Source organism: Paramisgurnus dabryanus, chromosome 3 (genome assembly GCF_030506205.2).
Source record: "Paramisgurnus dabryanus chromosome 3, PD_genome_1.1, whole genome shotgun sequence".
Lineage (NCBI taxonomy): Eukaryota > Metazoa > Chordata > Actinopteri > Cypriniformes > Cobitidae > Paramisgurnus > Paramisgurnus dabryanus.
Genome location: NC_133339.1, coordinates 30,681,711 through 30,698,380, shown reverse-complemented (window position 1 = coordinate 30,698,380; position 16,670 = coordinate 30,681,711). Strand labels below are relative to the sequence as shown.

The window sequence follows — 16,670 nt, the reverse complement described above, 5'->3', positions numbered from 1 at the left end:
GAGAACATCACAATGCAATCGTTGTGTTTTATTAAGCTGCACTTTTATTAACAGCTAATGGCTGCACTGATAAGCAGCCTTCGGCTGTCTAGATTTACACAGGTATTTTAAAAATTATTTTAAACATGTCACATAAACAGAGACTTGTAAACAGACATTTAATTTATAAAACATTTTGTTTTAAATACAAAAATAATAATTCACTAACGTTACATCTCATCCACAAAAGCCAGGTTACAACAATTTTACTCTTTTTTTAAGAAGACAAATTTAAGAATCACATTTCATCACACGCACTCTGACACATACAAGATATACAAAAGCTTGAGTGAGAAATTCACTGGAAAAAGATCAGAAGCAGAGAACAATAAAGCCCAAAGGAAATCAGATTGGAGCTAAAACAAGCTGTGTTTGAGAGCAGTCTCAACTGCATACTGTGAATATTTTTGTATATCTTTACTGTCCTCTGAATGACAAACATTCAAGAATATAGATTGCTGTTAACAAAAATGATTACTTTTATAAACCCAGTGTTGCTTCATGTAAACATGATGTGATATAATCTTGACAAAATCCATTAAAATATATTAAGCAAGAACTGAACAACAAAACAGAGGCACAAAAGAAGAGTGAGTCATAAATGACCATAACATTCTTCGAGAAATTCTGAAGAGAAAGTACAACGCTATATTTAGTTAGGGCACGTAATGTACAAATCCTCACAGAGATAAATGCTAAAGAAAAAACATCAAATGTGGTAGCAGACCAGCATACATAAAACAGGAACAACATAAACAACAGTTTGTACAGTTCTGTTTGGATTAATTATACGTGGCTTCCAGACAAAGTTCAAACCAAATCGAATAAGAGTTGCATTGATTTTCGAAGACAAAACCTTCTCTAAAGACTTCTGCATCAGAGCGCTTTCATCTGTAAAACTGCTTGTTGTCGGTCCAGCTTGTGATCCAGTGTTTCTTCTTGGGGTCAATGATCAAAAAGCCCTGATTTACCTGGTATTGTTCCTTCTTACTTATCCTCACTCCTTGATATTTCTGCAAAGTGTGGAAATGGGCAGTGCGCTTAAAAAATCCACTCTGTAAGAGAACATAAGAGAGATGTGAAGCAGCATTGATCACATCCACGATAAACAGGTTTTATTCAGTAAAGCTTTTAAACCAGTAAAATCTACATGAACCACTCCAAATCTGTTTAAAATTTAACTTTTAGAAGGTATGCACATTTACAATTTAAATGCATATTCATTTACTCCCCATTTAATTATACATATTTTGTAGGCACTGCACTTACAAGGACAATTTTTATCTGGTTAAATATTTTAAAGCTGAAAATTGAACTAGTTAAATATTCACTACAGACCTTGCTATTACTTACTAGAATCTGTGTCTTTTTATAATAAAAGTCTAAGTCTAATTCTACCTGCAACCTCCTGGCAAGTAGCAATGGTTCATGACTGTGATGAAAATAAAGCCGATTGGCTTTTGTCGTTTTTTAAAGGGACAAGTCCTGTGATGTGCCTCTCCCAAACATCCTGCCTGAATAATAAATACATCAGCACAGGAGAGAAAACTGCGCTCGATGAGTGATGTAATTGGGTCTTATACATTATATAACAACTGAGAAAAACAATTCTTCAAGTCACCCGAAATTGTGAAGAAATTGAAACAGTGAGCATATTAAAATCCGAGATGAATTCTGTAGCAAGTTTCGAAGCGGAAAGAAAGTCTTGTTTGCACTGCGAGAAAAGAAATGAGCAGAAGAAGAAGTCTGCCGCCTTGGTTGAAAGCAAATCCCTCTAACAGCTCCATAAAGAAAAGTACATGGCATCACAGAAGGAAATTATTAGTCATGTCAAGGGAAGAAAAGACTTTCACAAGTTGGATTAAAGCGATATACAGTTGCTGTTTTAAGACATCCTTGTATTTCCAAGATAACAGCATCTAATGCCTGAGGACATAACAAAAAGCATCACGTATCAATTTGTTTCAGGAAAAAAACAACCTCTGGTGCTTTGAGAGAAATGATTAGAGTCAGAAACAGAGGCAAGGGAGGTGTTAAATCTCATGGCGCAAAAGGAAAGGAGAAAGACTGTTTAGCAGAGCTTGCGCAGAATATATTGTTGTTAATTAAGTAAAGCGTATTGAGCTCGAGAGCTGTTGACTGTGACACCTACAACTTTGCAACTGGTGACCCAGAAAGGCTGAAAAATCTCAGTCGTCCACTGTAAGCCGTTCATTTTCTGATGGCTGCGTTTTCATCTCGGCTTTCTGGGCCTTGGCCTCATAAAGTTCTCGGGTGTTGGCCCTCTTGAAGAAACCACACTGGGGAACAGGATTCAAATATGAGCAGTCAAACAAAACAGAAGATATTTAACCCACTGAAGTGTTAGTACAGTTGTTTGTAATTGGTGTACAGCAGATTCAATACATCAGCGACAAAGAATGCTTGTCAAATCTTTATACCTTAGTTTACAGTAAACTGAATGTATAATGGGTACACTGTAAAATAAATGCAACATGAAGTCAATTTAACCTACCATTTTAAGTTTTGGCTTAAAAAAAGTTGACATAACTTATAAAAATTAAAATGGTTTAACCTTATTTTTTAAGTTAAAGTAACATAAAAATATGTGTTTATTTGACAAAATATTTTTTACTGTGTTTTTTGCACTGTCCTACAGATTTTCAGCAAGGGATTGAATGTGTGAGTCTGTATTTCTATAGTGGGGTCTGAATGCTTAAAGGGACATTCCACTTTCTGTGAAAATATGCTACTTTTTCAGGTCCCCTAGAGGTAAACATTTGATTTTTACAGTTTTGAAATCCATTCAGCGGATCTCTGGGTCTGGCAGTACCACTTTTAGCATAGCTTAGCATAATCCCTTGAATCGCTTGACCATTAGCATCGCCATAAAAAAAATAAACATAGTTTCAATATTTTTATTTAATCCTATTTAAAACTTGACTCTTCTGTAGTTACATTGTGTACTAAGACAGACAAAAAATGTAATTTAAAATAGTCCCCTTGGTAACTTTCAATAGCATGGGACTATTTTTAGGCAGTGCATAATATCATTGCGCCTGCTGCAGCCATGTTACGGCAGCAAAGTCCTTGATTATTACGGCAGAATGAGAGTATAGCTCCTAGCCATATCTGCCTAGAAAATCTAATGGTCTAATCAGATTCAATGAATTATGCTAAGCTATGCTAAAAGTGGTATCGCCAGACCCGGAGATCAGCTGAATGACTTCCAAAACGGTAAAAATCAAATGTTTAAAGGTATAGCGGAAGATTTTCCCGAATTATTTAAAAGAACCGCCCCTCGATATTTTTTAAAAAATGCTCCCGAGAGGGAACGCCTGTTAAACGCGTGCACGAGACAGAGAGAGAGCGTGCAGGAGCTCAGTTCTTCTTGTCGCTCTGTTTACAAGTTTCTGTCAGCATGTTTACCGTGTCTGTGCGGTTCGTGACTTGTGCCAGGGCTAGCATCGCAAATCATAGCTTACATCAACTTTTCCCAGCAGTGATTTTAAATGGATTTCTCCAAATAGCATGACAAAATGTACCTTTCCAGTAGAAACTTCGCGTGGGAAGCCCAACCTGTCCTTTTAGCTCACGCCAGCGTGTGAAATAGTCTCCCATAAACATCTGGTCTTGTTTCTTTATTTATAGTCCTTTCTCTGCTTGTCATACAATTCGTAGACACTTTTTCTCTTGCGACCCTCAGACATTTTGAAAAAAATACAGTGAGAACGCGACCTTCAATGAATGGTTGAAACCGTAGCACAACACACATACACGTGAAAGTGCGCATGTGCAGAAAGCGAACGTAGAGGCGAGCACGTGCGACGGTTATACGTCAACATATAATCAGAATGATTGACATCTGGGATGACCAATAACAGTGGTGATCCACCCGGAAAACGAAAATCTTCCGCTATACCTTTAACTCTAGGGGAGTTGTATATTTTGCAACTTCCAAATTGTATATTTTATGCTTTTTTTAAATGATCTTAACAGCATCACAATTTGAGTTAAATGCTGAATAAAATTAACAAGAAAAGTAATTTGTATATTTAGTATGTCCTCATTTGCTTTAAAGACAGCATACGTTCCAGATGGCTCAGGCTCCACATGTTTGTGCAAAACTTGATGATCCGTGTTATTCAGCATGACCTAAAAATGTCCCCAAAACCATCTTACAGTACGTGCTTTTATGGAAGCAAGGATAATCTGACCTACAGTAAAGTATAGTACAAGCAAGTTAACATGCATGATCGTACATTAGTACCATATACTGTATGTAGTGCATAACCATGTGTACGTTTAACTTATTTGACAACTTTTTTATTTCCAGGTTGAAATAAAACTTTGATTCCCACATTTTCAATATGGACTTTCAAACGCAACTGTATTGCATCTATCTACATTACATTAAAGGTAACTGTTAAAATAAAGGGGGAAGTAACTGTGTGCAGTATGTGTCGTTGCTCCTCTCAAGCCCACGGGACTGTTTGTGCAGTTACAAAACATCACCTCTCTGAAGGTGTTGATGTGATGTTGCAGGTGTCATCGCATTCAGAATGACACACAAAGGCGAGAATGCAATGAAAAAGTGCTTAACAGATCCTCACCTTCCATAAGAGAATGACAATCAGACCCAGGAGCAGCACTCCTGCCAGGACAGACACAATGATAATCCATAGCGGTGCTTCATATGGAAGTTCTTCTGTCACTGCAGGATCTATAGCTACTGTGAACTAAACACAGAAAAAAAACTTTGATGTCATTAACCGGGAAACATATACTGGAAAATTGCCTCATTTTCATATTTATTTGATTCTCCCTCACTTATGCTAAATGTATGCGGGAGCGAGTTCTAGGAGAAAGAGAAGGAAGATGTTGAGTTAGTACCTCACGGGTGTCATTGATCATCTTGATGGTAGCTTTGTCTGTTTTTAAACTCAAAGTGGCATTGCCGTGTACATATACTGTCGCAGCAGGATAGTCCTATATGGAGACACATGATTTTTCACAACTTTAGAAAAGGTTAGGTAGGTACAGTACATCCTGATGCACATGTAAAACACTTTGTGACTTAAAGGGACAGCTCACCCAAAAAAATGAAAATTCTGTCATCATTTACTCACCCTCAAGTTACAGATCTGTATACATTTTTTTTGTTCTTCTGAACCAAAGGAAGATATTTTGAGAAATGTTTGCAACCAAACTGTTTTGGGGATACCATTGACTTCTATAGTAATTTTCTTTTCCTTTATGGAAGTAAATGGTGCTCCTGTTTCCTGCTTGACTACAAATATCTGCCTTTGTGTTCAGAACAACAACAAAAAATGTATAAAGGTTTGAAAAATCTTCAAGGTGAATAAATGATGACAGACGTACCACACATGGTGTTACAAACAGGGTTCCCACGTTTTTAACCAATGTTCACTTTATTTTTGACCAAATCAGTTTAAAACATTGTCCTAAAGTAGTTTTTCATAACCTTTTGAAATTATAACAATTACCATCATTTTTAACGCATAGAAATCATACTAGGTACAAAAGCTGTCACTGGGGTGGTACCCTTTCAAAAAGTACACCTTTATACCTAAAGAGCGCATATATGTACCTCAAAAGTACACATTGGTAGGGATGGACATGGTCAGAAACAATGCTCAGGTAGGCCCTGGCATTTAAACAATGCCCAATTGGCACTAAGGGGCCTAAAGTGTGCCAAGAAAACATCCCCCACACCATTACACCAACACCACCAGCCTGCACAGTGGTAACAAGGATTGATGGATCCATGTTATTATCCGGTTTACGCTAAATTCTGACTTTACTATCTGAATGTGTTAACAGATATCGAGACTCATCAGACCAGGCAACATTTTTCTAGTCTTCAACTGTTTAATTTTGATGAGCTCGGGCAAATTGTAGCCTCTTTTTCCTATTTGTAGTGGAGATGAGTGGTACCCGGTGGGGTCTTTTGCCGTTGTAGCCCATCAGCCTCAAGGTTGTGCGTGTTGTGTCTTCACAAATGCTTTGCTGCATACCTCGGTTGTAACGAGTGATTATTTCAGTCAAAGTTGCTCTTCTATCAGCTTGAATCAGTCGGCCCATTCTCCTCTGACCTCAACAAGGCATTTTCGCCCACTCTACTGCCACATGCTGGATGTTTTTCACACCATTCTTTGTAAACCCTAGAAATGATTGTGCGTGAAAATCCCAGTAACTGAGCAGATTGTGAAATACTCAAACCGGCCCGTATGGAACCAACAACCATGCCACGCTCAAAATTGCTTAAATCACCTTTCTTTCCCATTCTGACATTCAGTTTGGAGTTTAGGAGATTGTCTTGACCAGGACCACGCCTCTAAATGCATTGAAGCAACTGCCATGTGATTGGTTGATTAGATAACTGCATTAATGAGAAATTGAACAGGTGTTCCTAATAATCCTTTAGGTGAGTATATATCTGTACCTGTATGGTACATATTAGGACCTTTTTAAAGTATACCGTCCCAGTGACAGCTTTAGTACCATTTTTTTAAGGAGCATAAGTTTTCCACGACAGCGGGAACCATAAACAAAAACTGTAAACTTATACGAACCCACATTAAACATCAAACTAGCACAAACTGGACAATCAGATTTGTCAGATTTATCTAACACAAAGATTCAGTAAACCTGCAGTAATGAGATGAGATGTGGTGAAGTTTCAGAAGAAAACTGACCTCAAGCATCGTGCTGTTCCATAATCGTGCTCTGACAGTGAGTGTGGCTTTGCTCTTCATGTCCCGCAGAGGGCAGGTAAAGGTTTGACAGAGAGCAGTACCTGTGGTGCAGTCCTGACATTGCAAGTCAACGAGGAGTGACAACAAAAACACCCTTAATTTTTGTTAAACCTCTCAAGTCTCTGTTGCATACTTGATCATGCAAACTATCCGAAAAGGCATTCCATTATTATCCAGTTGCCTAGCAACTAAACAATGGTTGAGGAGACCAATATACTCACCAGGCGGACCGTTTTCCTGGGGACGCCCCGTGGGTTCAGTGAGGCCTTTGGCTCAGATACTTCGGCCTCAACGGAGGCCTCGTCTCTTTTTCTCCTTCTAGACCCACGATCTGATGCCTATCAATAGGACGCACCACACACATAATTAACATTCTCACTCACTATTTAATTGTATTTAAAAAAACTGTATCAACGTCCTTCAAACTTCTCCCTTCAACAAAAGAAAATCATTTTGAAAGACATTAGAGTAAATTAACATTTTAATTCAAGGGTGAGCTAGCCAGTACTCTCTCATAATCTCTGTATTGCAAAATAAAAAAACGGCTAAAGTCGTACATTTAGTGAAAAATGTAATGGATTTATGATGCTTCCTGCAGGAACACAGAAGGGTTTGGAGGTTCCTGTCATCTGGATTTCTGACAGATAAAGTAGCCACTTTCCATTAGCCACTGCATAAGGCCATTGAAAGATCACTTCTAGATAACCCAGATTTTCTGAAAGAGGTTTTCCTGAAAGGGCCACCTGCAGTTGTAAAGCAAAAGAAACACACCAAACTGAATTTTAAATTGTGTTGTGCGTTATATTTTTAAAAATCTCTGTGGGAAAAATATTATATTGTTTATTTTACACCATCAATCAGTGTTTTGTTGAAAGGGCAAGCATCACAAAACGTGAGAAAGACTCATCATGATTTTGTTACTCATATTTTTTTTCTGGTGAGAAATATTTGTAATATGTGAGTAATACTTTATGCATGTGTATCCACATGAACTACTAGAGAAATCAAAACCTTTAGGCATTTCGAATAAACATCTAGTGGTACTATTTTCACTGAGGTCTAAGTGCTAAAGAAACCATGCAAATTATAACAGACATTCATTTTAGCAGATGGTTTTGGATCTTTGATTTGATTCATTCACATCACATTCACTAAAAAATGCAGGGTTATTTTCAATCCAGCATTGGGTAAAAAAGATCAAACCCAACCCTGTTGGTTTGTAATTTTAACCCAGTGGTTCTCAAACTTTCTGGGGTGCGCCCATTCCTTCGTCTCCCATAGAAGATGTATGACATAAAATAATCTCAAACTTAGAATTTCAATTAATCAAAACATATTAAAATATACAATGTACACAATATACATGTATTTTATAAAATGTCACAAAACCGGGCCCCCATGGAACCCCCAAGCTTGAGAACCACTCATTTAAAGGGATAGTTCACCCAAAAATAAAATTTTTGCCATCATTTACTTACAGGTATGTGTTACAACAATTACAAAATTTCTTTGTTCTGATGAACATGAATGAAGATATTTTGAGAAATTTTCATATCAATCATTTGGTGAGCTCCATTGACCTTCATAGGATTCTTTTATTCTACTATGGAAGTGAATAGGGCTCACAAACGGTTTGGTTACAAATAATCCTCAAAATATCTTCCTTCGTGTTCATCAGAACAACGAAATTTATACAGGTTTGTAACAACATGAAAGTGAGGAAATGATGACAGAATATTCATTTTTGGGTGAACTATCCCTTTAACCTATGCTGGGTTGTTTCAACACAAAATGCTGGGTTGATTTAACAGATCGTGGAATCAATTATAAACATTTTCTGGGATAATTTAACCCAACGAGTTGGGTTCGTCTCATTTGACCCAACGCTACGCTAAAAATAACCCAGCATTTTTTAGAGTATAACCTACTATTGATCCAGTAAAATCATGTAATGGTGCAATTTTAGTATATAAGTGCAGTTTTGAACTATGTTTATGCCCAAGAGTGTTAAAATGCTGTTACCGTAATGTTAAATTCCACTGGGCTTCCGATATCACTGATGGATTTTATGGCTGATTCCCCAACTACTTTGCCACTGAATTCTGCTCTGTATTGATAAGGAATGCTACAAGAAACAGTAAAAACTTTTGAATATGTGTGTAACACATAATTACATTCATATGTAAATCCTGCTGAAGTTTAATGTCAGCCAAAAAGGGTATAAAGTACCTGGTTAAAATGCTAAATTCACAGTTGTAAAATGAGTCACTTTCGACATTACTTTGAAAAGCAGTGAAGATGTGTTAAAATGCTTTAAGCATAAAACAGTGCGTAACTCACACACTAAAGGTAGGCTGTAGGATGTACTCCACCATCAGCACTCTTGAAAGAGGCCATAGATCATTCTGATCGCTCTGGCTGAAAAGTGCAAAAGACATACTTGTAATAAGCTAGTGTCTGGATTCAAATCATATCCAACAAATCACTCTTGCAATGTTTATGCACTGGATTCTAATGTAAGCTGGGCAGAAAAACAGCTGTGGCAATGTCAATTGCATTTAATATGCGTCACTTTAATGCAAATATTAGCATCTGTTCTTAGCTCAAGTGCAAAACACCTCTCCAAATAAGTTTAAACTTTTGGGAAAAAAAGCCATATCGTACGTTAAGAGCTGCAGCTCGGCCTCAATCTTTTCCGTGTCTATCGTGATTCCTGTCGTTTCGAATGTGATCTCAATCTCAACCTGTGAAAAAGCAGCGATGGCAACAAATTGAACACTTAATCTATCTTTAAATCCACTGCATCGCTTCAACTATTGCAATTCATTACTACCATACTTCAATTCAGTTTCTATTACCAAACATCCAATACGTAATGGTTAAATGGTTGCACCAAGTGTTACATGTGCATTACAGTGTAGCTAAATATATCTATAAATGAAGTATAAGAACCCACCCTCTGATCGGTTTTGAAAGGGTCTCCAAGTCTGCACAGAAGAAAAGGCACATCAGGAGACGCCTCAACACTCAAGTCCTGCAGGAATACAAAGACATGAGCTGAATAAAGAGATTATAATGTACATGTGTACAGTGATAATACAAAGAAAAACACTCGGAAAAATAAGGGGCCAATAAACAGGACCCCATTAACCTCAAGCGCCATACAGTACCGTAATTCATTTTATATTAATGAGGCCGGTTACCTCTGTCGTATGACCAACATCTTACATCATAAAATGGTAATGATCACAATGTAATGATAAATCCCAATATAATTTTTTTTTTATTTCAACTCAATAATTTATGTGGACTATTGCACAGCCTTGTAGTAATACTGGTTTTTGATGTATGTTGTGTACTAATGCCCATGCAAAAGTGTGAATGCAAGAGTCATCAAATTTGATTACTTTTATTTTTATCTGGAACTTGCAAACAAATAATGAGATTATTCATAGCAAACAAATGATAAGTCTTGCATCAGTGCAAATCTGGCATTATATAACACTTGAGTTACAAAAAAACACTCGAGATTCGAAACAGAAATACAATTATAAATGTGACTGGATGAGCCTCATTTGCAGCTGTTACATAAACAACTGATAGACAAACACATTAGTTTAATACTGTTTTAATCCGCCAGTTCACTCGCTTACCGTAAACTTTCGACAGTCAAACAGTGTTTACACTGGATGCATCAGATCCTGATGTTATATAATCAATGACATACTGAGGTAGCCTACAAACCATACAGCAGAACTCTAAAATATTTATATGGGCAAATATTATGTGCCAAGATGTTTGTGATTTTGGTTATGCTCTATTTTAAGGGACACCCACACTAAGGATGATAACCGTAACAATAACTATCAAAATAATAAAAATCATTTTAAATAAAAGAGAATAGTGGAGTTCACTCCACAATTATAACAATAAAGATATAAGAGATGATATGTTTAAGATCACTTTTAGAGCAATTTTTCCAGCTCATAAATAAAGCATACTGTCAAATCTCCCAAGCATTGCTTGGCTAGTTTTGTTTGTAGCGCAGGTTTTAATGGCCTTATTAAAGAATATAGCATTCAGGCAGTGGTGTGTTTAGAGTGGGATATACTAGGTTTAGACCATTTTGCAAGATATCTCCAGAAGCACTTCCTGTTTTTTTTTGTTTTTGTTTTTTTGTTCACATTTATTTTACATTTTGATTCAGTTCAAAATTTTCTTTTGGTTGTATTTTGTTCTAAAATTAATTAATAGTAATACTAATATTTTGTTCAGTGTTAAAAAACTAAAACAGGAAGTGCTTCTGGACTAGTGTTGTTTAAATCCTGCAAAATGATCTATTGACAGTATATATATGTAAGTATTCTATCAATACATAGTATCAGCAAGCTGAGCAAAATATATTCTTTGTATTCCAGCAACAAGTGCACCTTCAGCTTTCTAATATATTATGCAGCTTCTTTAGTTAGATTTTGATGGAAAGATGTTTGGCATTGAAAGGATAAGGCACCGGCAGGTCGTCTATATCCATATTTGTGACTGTAACACTGCAGTATATGAGCTTAGAATTAACATTATCAATATGGTCTGTTATTGTGGACGCTAATTTAGTTATACAGTATACTTATTGTCAAGTTTATCCTTGTTTTATGTTTTAATCCCCATAAAATTTTATAAAATCGTACCTATTATATAATATATCCTCTATAGAATTAGCTATGTCTGGCTCTCTCCCAAGGGTTTTTTCCCCTCTTAGGACTTTTCGCCCCCAGGGTTTTTCTCTTAGTGGGGGTTTTTCAACCCCTGGGGAGACTGCTGACATTTTTACTACGTTCGCTAGTATGGTTTATCTTAACCACTATATTCTGCTGCTTATGTTTTATGATTTTTCTGTTTTTTTCCTCCATCTGTTTATGTAAAGCTGCTATGAAACAATTAAACAAAGCGCTATATAAATAAAATTTAAATTTAAATCATGACTGTCAACGCTCCCTTATTCAGTAAGTGTAGAGTACTTATAATTAACAACATGTCCTTACTATAGTGTTATGGTTAGGATTAGAGTTTGGTTTAAGGTCAGTTGCATGTAATCATGCCTAATTTACTGTTATTACGATAATTAAATAAAACATCCATAACAAAGGCACATTAGAATAAAGGCTAACGCTGTCCTTGAAGGGGTGTTCATAAGACTGACATGGCACCTTCATAATCATGACATGACACGTGCCATGAACATGAAGGAGATTTTATGCATGTTTATGATAACTGGCATTAAGTGTCATTCGTTCAATCATGTCATTTTTAATGCAAATATGACATTGTTTGAGATGTCTTTGTTATGACAACTTGACATTACCAAGACAACATAACTGGCCACTTCTTACCAGTGTTTGAATTGAATTCATAATTTAAATGGTATAAATGTTAATACTCTGTCAAATAGTTTTATAACAGCATCATGAATATTCTTCAGTTTGTATGCTTTCCTTCATGTGTTTAAGAAATAAAATCAATCATCCAATAATAATAAAAATAATTAAAATTATATTTTATTGCATTTGGAGACAGATTCACCTAAAATTAAATGAAAACAGTACAATAATGGGTTAAGCCATGCAGCATTGGGATCATATCGCTGGAAAAACAGTTAATTACATTAAATTAATTCATTAAGTGTTGTGTTATTTTTTTCTTCTATATCAGAAAATGTATGAATCCTCTGTGTGAGAAAGAACAAGCTCTGTTAGTTGTCAGTTTTTTATTTATTGTGCACATACATAAAGTATAATTTTTTGACGTGTTTGTTGCATTTTGTTAAGGTATTTAAAATTATTTGACATTGGTCCCTTTGTCAGTGACGCATGTATCATTCGTATTTTGCACCGGCGCACATCGGCAAACTAGGGAATGAACTTGCGCTCCCGGGGCGGTTCAGCGCAAAAAAGGAGGTGTGTTCCGGCGAAAACCATCCCTGATGCTATTTTGCAGTTTCAAAAAACAATTGCGCCACTGACCAGAAAAAAATAGTCTAAAGTCAGTGGCGCATTGCTCATTATGCTATTTTAAGGGCGCATGCTTGACCATAATGTATAGCGTGCACAACACGCACAAACTTTGCTTATCTAATCTACACAGATGCAACAGTTATTTTTGCAAATCATAAATTGTTACAATAAAAAATATTAACACATGAGATAAGGGAAATCATTGTGGTGAGCATTGTGGTGATAGTTTTTATTTATTTTTGTGTGGCTGCGTTAAAAATATTATCATGCAAATAACGATTAAAATATTTTCATAAGTTTGTTGTGTGGCTGTATTACATTTATTTTATGTAAATAATAATTAAAATGTTTTCATAAGAAACCTTATGTGAACTTGATTTGTAAGAGTACTTTGGGGTTGGACTGCTTGCGTTTCTTGGCTTTCAGCGGTGAGGGTGGACGCAGCGATGTCCTCTGCTGGTGTCTGTGTATAGGCAGATCCACCTCCCGTTACACGGCGTGCCCGATTTATGCTGGCAAGCTTGGGATTCCCCCGTCTCCTGACATCATTGTAGCGCTTGCGGCGCAACGTCCTGGGGATGCCAGCTGATGAGACAATTGTGGCTATTTCCTCCCACGCCTGTTTAACCTACGCTGATTTGGGTGGGTTTCTCCTATCCCCATACAAAACAACTTCTCTGTCTTTGACTGCTCTTACAAGAACGTCGGTCTCCTCGGCTGTTAACCGCTCCTGGCGTGTGCCTGGTAAATCCGTCATAATAATAGCAACCCGCCATGGAACTTGCGCACTTGCGTTTAAAGGGAATGTTGGATAGCGTTCTGATTGGTTTATTTGACGTTACGCCCAAACCACACCTATGAATAATGAACCTACTTCAGACCAACCCCTTATTGATTTGCGCCTGGCGCAAGAGTTATTTCTCCCGCCGGGAAAATAGCAACAGCGCCCAAGATCCGCCCACAAACTCACTTGCGCTTCGCACTTGCATTTCAGATCGTTAAAATAGGGCCCATAGTATTGACACTTAATGACATTTAAATGAGAGTTTAATGTAATGTTAACCAATAAAGCTAGGTAGTTTGATAATTATTCTTCTATGTCATGTTTATGACAGATTTATGACAAGTTATGATGTATTGGTTTATGTCAAGTTGTCATAACAAAGACATTTTAAACAATGTCATTTTTGCATTAAAAAAATAAATAAATAAACAAATGACACTTAATGACTTTTGTCATAAAATCTCCTTCATGTTCATGACACGTGTCATGTCGTGATTATGAAGGTGTCATGTCAGTCTTATAAACACCCACTTGCGGTAAAGTGTTACTGAATAAAGTGTTAACATGATTTTTTCATTGCATTGATGAATAGCACTAAATGAGGTACTGTTATGTACTGTGTGAAGATTATTGAAAACTTTAGAAGGAAGTGAGATGTAATTAATAAAAAACTATAATGAGCTAAAGGTCTTTGCTTCATACCTTTGGGCTCAGACTAGAAAAGCTGAGCGAAGAGGGAATAGTGACATTTAGAATAGCACTGTAAGCATTTTCTGCTATCTTGTCCCCTGATTTAGTGTTGGTCACATTTACCATCAACCTCAACTTCTTTACTTCAGTCGTGTAGTTGAACATTTGCTTGCCGTCCTGCCTGTAGAAACACACACGTTTAATAATAAACAGACATCATCAATATTATCAGCTGGAAGCCGGCTCTCCCAGCAGCCAATCAGATACGAGATCTGTAAGCTAAATGTATAATGAACATAATGGTTTATTTTTCAGGTCTACTGTATCAGATCTTCATTTAGTGTGGGTAAACGATGGACAGGAGGAAGTAAAAACTGTTTGGCTACATTCTTTGTAGCATTATAGGTTATGTTCAGTCTGTGAAATGCAAGCACTGAATCATCTATTTCACATGAAGAGTGATACAAAGCGTACGTGACTTACGTGGGAAACGGCCTGTTCTGCTCATCTGTGTACACAGCCGTCATTTGAAGGTTGCTCTCACATTTGTTATCCTCTCCACAGGCTTTCAGAATGTGAATCTAAAGAATGAGACGGCATTGGTTGAGCTGAAAACACGGACAGGTGCTGAAGAGTAGACATTATGGGGCGGTTTCCCGGACAGGGATTAGACTAGTCCTAGACTTAAACACTTTTAAGAGCTCTCCAAACTCAAAACAACTTGCACGTACATATCTTAAAATACATCAGGGCCCTTTGTTTTACCTCAAAATGCACACAGGTAATGTTTTTAGTAAGGCATGTTTGTTAAAACTAGTTATATTTCCTAGTTAAACTAAGGCCTAGTCCTGGATTAAGCTAATCCTGGTCCGGGAAAACGCCCCTATGTGTCCAATAAAACACTATTTGCGTTGCAGCCAAAACAGACTGCGTCATACCTCAGTTTTGCCAATCAGAGCTTCCTTCTGGCTGATCACAGGAAATGGGCTGAGGTCCTCCACCGACCCTCCAGCTGAAGGTAGAGGTTCCACCAAAGCCAAGGTCAGGGAGAAAACTATTGGAGCCACTTTGTCTTGGATCGTCTTGGACTGTGAAAGTTAGATACAGAGACACTAAGTATCTAATAACTCAGTGGTTCACAAACTTTTTCCGCATGCGGCCCCCTTGTGTACGGTGCATTCCTTCGCGGCCCACCCCAAAGAAAATGTTTGACAAAATACTGTTCTAAAATGTAACATTTTAATTAAACAAAACATATTAAGTTATACAAAGTAGTTGGTTAGTAGCCTTATTTTTTAGGTTTAATTACACAGAATTCATGATAAATTAATGTATTTTATAAAATGTCATAAAACTGGGGCCCCCCTGGCACCATCTCGCGGCCCCCCTGGGGGCCCCGGACCCCAGTTTGAGAACCACTGTTATAACTGATATACCATATTTTAAAACATACATGAGCTTCTGTTTCTAAGAGTACTGTATAAGATGACAGTTTCAAGGACGGCCTTGTTTCATACCACCAGCTCGAGCTTCAGAGTACGACATTCGCCAGACGGATTAACGGACATTGTGCCCTCTTTGTTGTCAAGGAAACGAACGCGTGGACTCCGTTGAAACGAATCGGCTTCCACTGTATACTGAAAAGCTGACAAAATTACAGAGCTTTATTAGAACGACCTCATGTCGGATTTGAATCCTGACACTCGGGAAATAAATCAGCATTGAATCATGCTTGTTGGAAGGTTGGATGTGTATTTAGGATAATGCATTGCGATGTGGCACTTACTAATACTCTTCTGGGAACTGGTACTGCCAGTACTTAGTGTGTAGGAGAGACAGATTACTGCCTTAATACTGTAACAAGAAAACAAAGCAATTACTGTAGACTTTAATTCACTGTGGAGAAAATTAAGAAATGCAGACATGGGATAATACCAAACATTTTTATATAAAATGTAAGAGTTCTTTGAGTTATATATCTAAAAATTCATAAAAAGTGTTTTTTTGGCCCAAAAGTTAGGTGTACTTTATTTCTTTGTGACCCTGGACCACAAAAACAGTCATAAGACACATGTCTGATCTCACGGATCTCCGCATTTTTCTGTGGCCCGTGGCATTCTCACTAATTGGTTACTCAACTGTTTTGTCCTGTTTCTTACCATTGGTTTAGGGTTAGATTTACGTGAAATGACATCCTTACCCAAGCCCGACTCTAACCCCAATGCCAGGCGACAATTGTTTAAAGTTTAGAAAATATAAAAGAATAAATCAGAAAAAATAGTATAAACCAATAGTTAAAGTGACATACTAACGCAAACACCAAATCTAACCCTAAACCGAAGCGAAAATGGTTTGAAAATAGGAAAAAGC

The 16,670-nt window shown here is 37.0% G+C and overlaps 1 protein-coding gene across 1 annotated transcript in view; it reads right to left on the bottom strand.

Annotated features, from left to right (window-relative positions):
• Positions 1-954: 954 nt before the first annotated feature.
• The window catches only part of itga3a (integrin, alpha 3a), a 32,239-nt gene continuing 16,523 nt past the window's right edge, over positions 955-16,670 (bottom strand). The window contains exons 11-26 of the mRNA XM_065275799.2: positions 16,087-16,154; positions 15,818-15,945; positions 15,239-15,388; positions 14,784-14,881; positions 14,313-14,481; positions 9,775-9,852; positions 9,483-9,562; positions 9,159-9,236; positions 8,841-8,943; positions 7,376-7,561; positions 7,040-7,156; positions 6,759-6,872; positions 4,933-5,028; positions 4,653-4,778; positions 2,192-2,339; positions 955-1,094 (exon numbers count right to left, since the gene is read on the bottom strand). Coding sequence (XP_065131871.1) covers positions 2,229-2,339; positions 4,653-4,778; positions 4,933-5,028; positions 6,759-6,872; positions 7,040-7,156; positions 7,376-7,561; positions 8,841-8,943; positions 9,159-9,236; positions 9,483-9,562; positions 9,775-9,852; positions 14,313-14,481; positions 14,784-14,881; positions 15,239-15,388; positions 15,818-15,945; positions 16,087-16,154 — 1,702 coding nt within the window. The 3' untranslated portion in view covers positions 955-1,094; positions 2,192-2,228. The remainder of the gene's footprint in view (positions 1,095-2,191; positions 2,340-4,652; positions 4,779-4,932; positions 5,029-6,758; positions 6,873-7,039; positions 7,157-7,375; positions 7,562-8,840; positions 8,944-9,158; positions 9,237-9,482; positions 9,563-9,774; positions 9,853-14,312; positions 14,482-14,783; positions 14,882-15,238; positions 15,389-15,817; positions 15,946-16,086; positions 16,155-16,670) is intronic.